We start from the raw sequence: 9,941 nt of genomic DNA on the forward strand, positions 1-9,941 counted from the left end.
TCCTACCTACACACTTTCACTTCCTGTCTCGTGTCTAGGATGATCAGATCTCTCTGGACAAGCCATCCGGGGGTGGAGGGAGTCTGAGGGAGCCGGCGTCCCTCACCCACTCCGCCTACTCCCTGGCCGCATCAGCCTTCTCCTCCCAGGACACCCAGCTCTACATCAACGGAGCCGGCCTCAGTTACGGTTACCGCGGATACCTTGGCCTGGGCGCTGCCATGCAACACCCCGTTTCCCTGACAACCGGTGCTGCTGCTCAGAGCAATGGTGAGTAGGGAAAAGCGGCGGAGGACTGGGGCCTTTTTGGGAGACAAAAGAGGAGGCCAGCAGGTAGAGAGGTAACAGACAATGTTGAATGACAAAGAGGAGCTAGCAAGGACGGCGCTGCAGGAAGTACTTTTATTAAACCCAAAAAACCTTTTATGACGAGCCATGCAGATGCCTTTGCTAGTTGTTTGTGAGTTGTTGTTGTCAGCATCATCATCGTTATTATAGTATTAAAGTGATACCGCAACCAAAAAGTGTATTTTGCCTGTCAAGTACTCACAAATAGGAGTTTTGAGCTCACAATAGTGTTTTTCTCCCCTGCGTCACTTCTTTGTGAAGCCAGAATGTTGAAAGAGCCAGCCACGCATATTTAGCTTGAAGCTAACAGAGATGGACAGCTAACACTAGAAAACGCTTACAAACAGTGAAGGTCATCGTCCGCTATAATCCATGTTAATCCTTCTTCATCCAGCATGTGCTCAGTAATCCACAAACTCTTTGTTTTGAGATGAAAACAAACTAACCACACTAACCAGCGCAACACCGAGTTCTCTGAGTGCAGCTACACGAGTATCATGAGCCTAGATGGACGAGCGCTACGCTAGCTTCTTCAGGTGCTTGCTAACTGTTCCTAATATGGCCGCCACAGATGATAAGATGTCACACGTTAAGTTTGATGTCTGATCTCTTCTTCACCTCCTATGATTGGATTTGTTTGGTATTCAAGCAGCTGTCTTTGTTATTTATTGACTAGCTCCATCTTGTTCTCTCCATATCTTCTCTCCTCCATTCTGGGATGCTTCACCTCCTCCGTCTCCCTCCATCCTTCCCTGGTCAGGCCCCACAGACCTCAGCATGAAATCTCTCTCCTCCGCCAACATCAGTAACTCCTCCTCTTCTGCTTCCACCAACAACAGCCTGGGTGGGCGGGGCGGTGGCGGAGGAGGGGGCGGGGCGTCGACCCAGCTCAGCCAACCAGAGATCACGGCTGTGCGTCAGCTGATTGCTGGCTACCGGGAGTCAGCCGCCTTCCTGCTCCGCTCAGCGGACGAGCTGGAGAACCTCATCCTGCAGCAGAACTGATATGGGGGGAACACACACACACACACACACACACACACACACACGCCCCATTGTACTTACATCTTTGTGAGGACCCCCACTGACATAAAGCATTCCCCTTTCTCTTACCCTAACCTCAACCCTCTTGAGTAAATACCTGAACCGAACCACAACCTGACCTTTGCCCTGATCCTAAAACTTGAACTCCAAACCACCCTGTGAAGTTGTCCTTGGTTAAGAATATGTCCCGGTCCTTACTATGTAGCAAGTACATGACATTCACGCATGCACGCACACACACACACACACACACACACACACACACACACACACACACACACACACACACAAACATAGTTCCTATTCTGTTTGTTTTGAGTCTGTATCCCCCCCCCCCCCCCCCGCTCTTCCCTCCTTAAACTGTGATTAGTTTTTCCTTGTCTGTCTGCCTTCTCCTCGGAAATTGATCCCGCTTTTCATTTTGGGATAAAAACTGGGATAGAAAGAGAGTGAGGGTGATAAATCACACCCTGGGACACCATCCCAAACCCCCCCAACCCCCACCACCACCACCCCTCCCCCCAACAACCTCACCACTGAGGAGGAGAAGAGTTTGAGGACAGGAGGCGAGCGATGGGACTCTGGAGGATTCTCTTCCTCTCCTCTCTGGAAGCACCTCATAATCAGCACTACACTCGCAGCAAAGAGTGTGGAGGAGAGGAAGAGGAGGAGGAGGAAGGACGACTGCTGCTGTGTGAAAAACACTTCCCCTTCGTGGGTTGAGAAGTTTTTTTAGTTTCCGATTTTGATTAACAGGTGCCCGGCCAACGCCGTCTACTGATCATAGCGATTGAAAACATAATAGCAAATGAATTACTACTGAAGCTGTTTGTGAAACGACGAGTGCTTTTGATTTGATCCAAGATTTCATTCTTTTGGGACTCCAGCTTTCTTATTTAATTGACTGTTCCCACGTGACTGAAGGAGGGAAAAGCGTTTTGACTTATCTTCAAGATGGCACTAAAAGATGAAAACTGGAAAAAAAAATTTAAAAAAAAGGATTTGTTTGGTTTGAAAAAAAAGGAGAGAAACTTTTTTTGTGCTCGCTTGTATATAAGCTCTCTGTGTCTTATAGCACTTTTCCCTCACCTGAACGACTCACCTGGAGACCCGACCCCCCCCCCCCCCCCCAGCCCACACCCCCTTTACCCAGGGAGAAACTTGTTATTTATGCATCCGACCCAGACGCCACCACCAGGAAATACCTCAGACCAGACCTGCCAACGGCATCGCCATTCCTCAAACGTTCCCACCTGATGTCTTCAAGGTTGATCTAGTTTGTTGTTTTTGTTTTTGTTTATTTTGTGTAGGGGGGGGGGGTCAGACAATATTGCGCAAAAAGACCTGTAACGTCAAAGTGACGAATCATTTGGAGAACTGATGTTCTGTGTCTGTGTGCCGGTGCGTTCGTGTGCTGCTGTATATAATCAGTTCATCTTGAAAACTTGAGACGAATCAGAGCTGAAGTTGACGGGAGTGTTATTCTCTGGGATGACAGTGTGTGTGTGTGTGTGTGTGTGTGTGTGTGTGTGTGTGTGTGTGTGTGTGTGTGTGCAGAGGTGGGGGGGGCATTTCTTGAAAAAGGGGAGGGGTTAAATTATGATTACTGGTGGTTGTTTTACCTCCCACCTTTACAAATGTAGATGTAATGCCAACGAAACCTCAGCATCATTCTGTTTAACGCCTCTAACTTTCCCTCCCTCCCTCCTTCTTCTCTTCTCTTCTCTTCGTCTACTTCTTCTCTCTTTTGGACCTACTTTACACCTCTTCTTCATGGACCTAAACTTCCCCCTCTTCCTGCCTGGTCCGGTCCAGGTGTCAGAGGAAGAGGAGGACTGCTCTGTCTTACTGTGTTACTCTGAGATGGCCATTACTATTGTTAAGATGATTAACTGTCATGTTGCTGCTGCTATAAAACCGGACCTTCTGCCATAGACCTGAAACCTCAACAGAACCGGGCGTTAGCTCGCCACAGTGCCCCGTGAAAACTCCACCGACCAACCGACCTCAACATTAACCCGACCACGACGAAGCCCAACAGTCACTGACACGCCTCCTGTCACTCACTCTGGTTGGTGGTTTATTTTTGCTCCATTATTTTTGTCTTGTTTTACCCTCTGGAGGGACGTACGGAGGGACGGGTCAACACAGGACTCCACTCCCACCCCCCCACCCCCCCGAGTGAGAACATATCCAACCCACTGAACTGAGAGAGAGAGGGGAGGGGGGGGGGGCTCTTAAAAGCAAAATAAATGTTGAAATAGTCGGGTTCTGATTTCAGACATGCTGGTCAAACACCTTGTGAAGGTTGTTGTGTTGTCCGGCTCAGCTGGACAGCAGATTCATACCTGACGTTCTATCCTGAGTCAGATGAGAACGTTGCTAGAACACTCACGTCCAGGAAATGTATCGATGGAGCCAGGAGACTTACTGGAGCTCGACCGTCACTATGTCACAGCAAGTATCCAAACCGGAAAGAAACTAGTCCCGCCCAAAATATCCCGTAAAGCAGAGGCTACAGTTACATGATACTTTACTCAAAAAGTGTATTTTACCTTTAAGCACTTACTCGTAGGAGTCTGGAGCTCACAAAGATGTTTTTCTCTCCTGTGTCACTTCTTTATGACTCCAGAATGCAGGAAGAGCCGGCCACGTATATGTAGCTTGAAGCTAACGGAGACTGACGGCTAACGACAGCAACAAAATGTCTGTTAACGACTCTCCGGTCATCGTCTGCTACCATACGTCGTCTTTATCCGGTCGTTTGTTGACTGCAGACAGGAATTCGGGACTTGTAGAGACTGTGGCTGTGTGAGTCAGCGTGCGACGCTCAGAGGAGCAACGCCTGGGTTTAAGTGGTCGATACGTTTGAGACTAGGTAAACTACTTTTTTGGACAGTTTTGATGTTAATGGTTGTTCTCCATCAGCACTGAGCTAAAACTGTCCGACTACGTGTTTTTTAACTCTGAAGTCACTGTGATGGTGAGTCATTAAAAGTAGAACTACTCTTTTTTGAGCGAAATATTCCTCTTAACACCGAGTCGGAACAGTTGGTCAGTGGGTTGGCTCTGAGGAAGCGGGGCTCTGAGGAAGCGGGGCTCTGAGGAAGCGGGGCTCTGAGGAAGCGGGGCTAAGCGTCTCGAGGTTCTGGCCTCCTGTGCGCCGCGCGCTGACGCTGGTTTCCTCACCTCACTCCTAAAATTGATGCGTGTAACAGAACATTGAGCCGTTTTCTGGAGGTGTTGTGACGCTCTAATGAGCTTTTCACAGTTTATTTTGCTGAGACAAGCCAGTTTGAGGTGAGGGAGTTATTAATTAACCTCTCGCTGATTCCGGATGCTCGACTCGTTAACACGCCAAGAGGTTGTTGTTTTTATTTCAATCACACCTGCAGAGGGAAGTGACACGTTAGTTCCTCACGAGACGTTTGTACTGTGCTTCTGCTGCGGTTCCTACGAAAGCTCCTATCACTGTAATTTGCTCCTTTTTTGCACATTGAGAGAAGCAACATTCATCTTTTGTTTGGGGGGCGGGGCTTCCTCGGGACCAGCCCCCGACTTGCACTGCTGAAGTGAGGCGGGTCCAATGAAGGCGGGGTTTCTTTGCAATGCAGATGATAATCATCCCTCGTCGTTAGGCCCACAGTGACGGGACGAGGTCACACCCACCCTCAACCCCCACACACAGCCCCCCCCCCCCCCCCCCCCCCCCCGGGTAGAACCACGTGTCACGGAACCTTACGAGTCGACGGCGAGTTGTCTCTGTTTCTTTAAGCTCTATTTAAAATGTGCTGATGACACAATGACACAAATATGCAAAAAGAGAAAAAGACCCCAGTAGAAGAGGTGGGCGGGACAGTGAGGTCAGGAGGAGGAGGAGTCAGATGTGTTAGGGTGCAACCCAAACAATTGAATTTGATTCATCAGCACTTTGAAATGGAGGAACCCCCCACCCCCCATACACCCCCACTCCCACACAGACCTGCTGAGGTACAATCAGGTTTCCCCAAATTGGAGGTTCAGTGAAACATGTCGCCCTCTTGTGCCCTGACCTGAGACTCGGTTGGTGACGCCAGCGACTTGTCCGTGATGTCCCCCCCCCAGGTCATCACTGTGCCCTCACATACTGCCCGTGTTCTAGTCGCCTGCCGGCCAGTTTCGCAGTCACCCAGGCATGCTCAGTGGATCCCAGAGACATCGCCGCTCGACTCAGTCTGGGTCACTCTCACTGTGGCGTCTGTATGACACTTCGCCGTCATCAGCGAGCCACCTGCTGGCAAGTGAACGACTAAAGACGAGTTCTTTTTCTTTTTAATGTGAAGCCATCTCTTTTTCTGAGCTGAACCTGATGTTTCTGACTGAAATACCCCAAAAGTGTCATTTTAGAGTGACATAAATGTAGAGGAGCAGGTGATGCTGCTGTAACCACCAAGTCTTTGTGGAGGTGGAGTCGCTCCGCCAGGTCCTCCGTCTGCTCCTAAACCTCTTCTGCTTGCTTGCATCCACAAATATTAAAAAAAAAAAAAAGTCTGTTGATGGACAGAATTCTTTCAGTCCCAATATTTTACTGGCTTTACTGCAGTATTATAGTCCAATATTTGAAATTAGAGGAGGTTCCAGGGGCGTCTTAGCTCAGAGTTATAAATGTACCTGACTGCAACCACGTCAACAGTGAACCGAGGCGTCTGAGGAAGGTCATGTGATACTGACGTGTTTGTGGTGGGATCCTCGAGGGGAACGGACTGAGTCATTGAGTCAGTCAGGAGGAACGCTGACTCGGGCGGACTGAGCAGACTGGCCCGACCGCCGCACAGCGTCTCGCTGCTGTGCAGTCAAAACCTTAAACCTCCTAAATGTGCGTTTTACTGCCATCAGGAGTTTTTAATGTGCATTTCTGGTCATGGAGGAAGAGTCTGTGCCGCAGTGGGAGGTTGAGATTGTTATGCAACAGCATCAGTTACTGTCAGGAGTCTTTGCTGTCCCTCCTGTCTTTCCTCAACTGATGCGCCTTTACGTTCAGACTGGTGTTCATGATCTCTGGAGGACCGGAGGAAGCCTCCCTCCTCCTTGTCTGAGTTTGGTTCCTCCCGGCTGAGACGAGCCCTTCATGGCCGCCCGCCTCTGCTGCGTGTCCTTCCCCACTTCCTTGTTTCTTCGGCGTGGATATTTTTCAGCCGGGAAAGGCGTTCTTACGGGGTTTCTGTGAGTGATTTTGAGCCCGGGTCAGTTTACCATGAAGCCAGACAGCTGCAGAACAGCACCGCAAAATAATAATTTTTAAAAAAAAAACTGTATGAAGAGAAAATAGGCAAATGACAATCTTAAGAAAGGTGTAATTTGCTGTTTTAGCCATAATCAAAGCATTCGTCCTCCCAATGTCCTCCCGCCAGCGACTCCACCGGCCGAGAAAACGGCTTTTGTCTGATTTCAATTTTTTTCATATTCCATGATTATGATTATCAATGTTCTGATTCTTCTTCTTTTATAGGTATATTTTGTAGTGCGAGTAAAGTGGTCTTTTTGAGAAGATATTTTGTACAATACTCCAACAGCATGACTCCATTTGCCTGAAATATACATTCCAAACATGGATGTCAACCGACCGGAATCTGACCGGCGTCACGGGGGAGCGTGAGATGGACGACGGCTGTGAAACAGAGGGAGAGGAAATCAATGATTCTGATTAAACGTCCTGAGTTCGCGCGGAGTCAAAGACTTCAGACTCCTCTCCCTTGAAACTGAGTCGCTTTTCTCTCAAAATAACATTTGAAGCCATCGTTGCCAATCGAGTGGAGAAACGTGACCAAAAAAGTGTTTCATTTACATTTTACAGCCAATTGTTGGGAGACAAGTTGCTTCCCATCAAACACAGTCTGCTGCCTACGGAGGACCAAAAATGTCGTAACCTTAAATAAACAAGTGATGCATTCAGATACAAAAGAATCAAAGATCAAATATGTGTGAAGCAGAGAGAGAGCAAGAGAAAAATAACACTTTCAAGTTCTTAGTCGTGTTCTTTCCACGATGGATCGTGCTTGAATGTCTGTTTTCATCCGTTTCCTTGTTTTTTTATACCTGCTTTATTTGAGGATTTCTTCATCGAGACAGAAGTTGTTCATTAAATGTGCTTAGTTTTGCCTTTCAGTTATTTTCGCGTTTTCTTTTTTTCTTCTTTTTTTTCCCCTTTTAGTTCTTTTACATTTGTTCATCATCAGCCGTCACTTTGACCTGATCCCAGGTGTCATCGTCCTGTGGCGTGGGTTCAGTTGCTCAATGGCTGCAAATACAAATAATCTTACAAAAATTAGCACATTTTAATTCTTTTTTTTTTTTTAATCTCCATCTTAATGAAGAACAGACAAGAATAAGTAAGGAACTAAAATATATTTAAAAAATGATTATGAAATCGGTGACATGTCAAATAAACTTCATTTATTTTTCTACTTTTCTTCAAATCAGCCTGCAGTTTTATGTAATAATCAAGACTTTCATCATTTGGCTCTCTTTTGTTGATCTTGTGTCTTTGTCGATTTGTTCATTGATACTTGTGGCGGTTTTCGTCCTCCGTACGGCGAGTCAGACGCCGGCCTTCCGCCCGTCAACGACAGAAAAAAAAAAAAGCGCCTGATTTCTCCAGGTTCGAGCCCCAAATGTGGATCCGACGAACTGTGACGCCAGTGGAGTCGGGACAGTTGACACGTGTACAGCTCAGCGCGCACACACACACACACACACACACACACACATTTTGGAAAAAAAAGGAGGAAAAAAATCATGGAGCTTTTTTTATTTTTCTATTGGGACACGTTGTACAGGTACTGTTGTCGAAATGAAAAAAGGCCTCTTGAGCCGTTAGTTTTTTATTTCCGTTCCTCCCTCGTGGTGCTTTAGATTCCCTCCTTGTCTCATTTGAGTGATATTTGGTTTCTCGTTCCGTAATCACCTGATTTTGCACCAGACTCTTGATTGTCTTGATTTCCTCCGCCAGGGCTTTGTACTTACAGTTCGACCAATGTGAAACCTGTATTCTCCTCATGATTTGACTCAGTGGAAGTGTGATGTTTACATGTACAGATTTTTGCGATTCTTTATGGTTTCCTCTCATCTCTCTCTCTCTCTCTCTCTCTCTCTCTCTTTCTCCCCCTCTGGCCCCTCCCACTCCTCTTCCCTCTCTTTCTTTTTCGCCCACACCCCTGCCCTGAGTTCATCCGACTCCGTCCTCACACACTGAAGGGAAATGGGACTGCGTCTAAATACAACGATCACTAATTCACACACGAGCCTACTACTGAGGGACGCTTCAGCTTTCGATTTCAGTCGGTCTCGTCTCTTCACCTGACGGGTTTTTTTTGTCTTTTGTTTTAATCCGGCGCTCACGTAGAACTGTTGGCATTCCGTTTGAAAGGAATGTGATGCTAACAGCTAGCTCGCGTCACTGCGAGGCGCCAGCGGTGGGGAAGATGCTTCGTGGAGAAACGTCACGCGGCTGAAATTAAAAAGGGCGAAGCGTCCCTGTACGAAACCGATTGTTTGGGAGGTGGGTCAAGATGTGCATTCGTTTGGCTCTTGGGGGGGCTGACCTTTGACCTCTCGGCTCACTCCACCGCACACAAATCACTGTGGGGCCACCACGACCCTCCGCACGCGCAAGGGTGATCTGGTGGCGCGGATTCCTCAGTGAATGAAAAGCCATGATGGACCCGGTGTGTCGGGTCTCGTAGTCTATTAGTATATTTAGCAAAACTTAAAACTGCAGATGACAAAACTCAACCTCAGGAAAACAAAAAAAAGGACATCACTTTTGTAAAAACACGTGTAACTGAAGGCCCATTTCCCTCTCTTTGATACCATATAAATTATATCAAAAACTCTTTTTATATTTATTGTGTTTATTATTCTATATAACAGTGGATACCTTTTTTTCTCCAGTACCTGTGGCTAAATATTTTAATTCTTTAGAAAAGTGTTGATAATATATGTAAAGCAACTGAAATGATCGAGGAAAAAAAGAAATCTAGGGGATTTTCTTTCTTCTTTTTTTCCCGTTTTGTTTGTTTTGTTTTGTTTGTTCTGTTTGTTGACTTTGTTGGAGCGTTTGTTGAACCTGACAATGAGAACATATCACTCTGGTCCATGACAAAGAAACCAATGATTGAAAAACTGAGCTTTCTTTCGTGTGATGTCACTGCTAAGGCTGAAATGTTTCTGGACTTGAAAAGAAAAAAAAAAAATTGTGACCATTTAGTTTTGTTTTGTTTGTTTTCTCCTGAGCTGTACGTCACAAAGCTAAATATACTAATAAAACCGTGTGCTATCTATCAAACACACAACACGCGTCGCCTTCTTGGTTCTCCAGTGGAACGTCTCCACCGGTCAGGTCAGAATATTCCGTGATGCGGAACATACACCTGTCCTGGACACGTCTGTCCTTCTGACGCGTGTCTGGAGATGTTTACAAGAGGATGACAGACCCATGCTAGTTAGCTTAGCACAGTGAATGGTGGCGGACGAAGTGTTAGCATGGTTCTCCCTCCTCCCCTGTGGACCCT

General features: G+C 46.9%; 1 protein-coding gene across 1 annotated transcript in view; it reads left to right on the forward strand.

Annotated features, from left to right (window-relative positions):
• LOC147255405 (nucleolar protein 4-like) overlaps positions 1-2,951 on the forward strand; it is a 114,788-nt gene extending 111,837 nt beyond the window's left edge. Inside the window, exons 10-11 of the mRNA XM_086213098.1 lie at positions 39-270; positions 1,109-2,951. Coding sequence (XP_086069224.1) covers positions 39-270; positions 1,109-1,353 — 477 coding nt within the window. The 3' untranslated portion in view covers positions 1,354-2,951. The remainder of the gene's footprint in view (positions 1-38; positions 271-1,108) is intronic.
• Positions 2,952-9,941: the final 6,990 nt, after the last annotated feature.

Source organism: Aulostomus chinensis, chromosome 9, assembly GCF_037954235.1.
Source record: "Aulostomus chinensis isolate RoL2024-O1b breed Wild chromosome 9, RoL_Achi_v1.0, whole genome shotgun sequence".
NCBI lineage: Eukaryota > Metazoa > Chordata > Actinopteri > Syngnathiformes > Aulostomidae > Aulostomus > Aulostomus chinensis.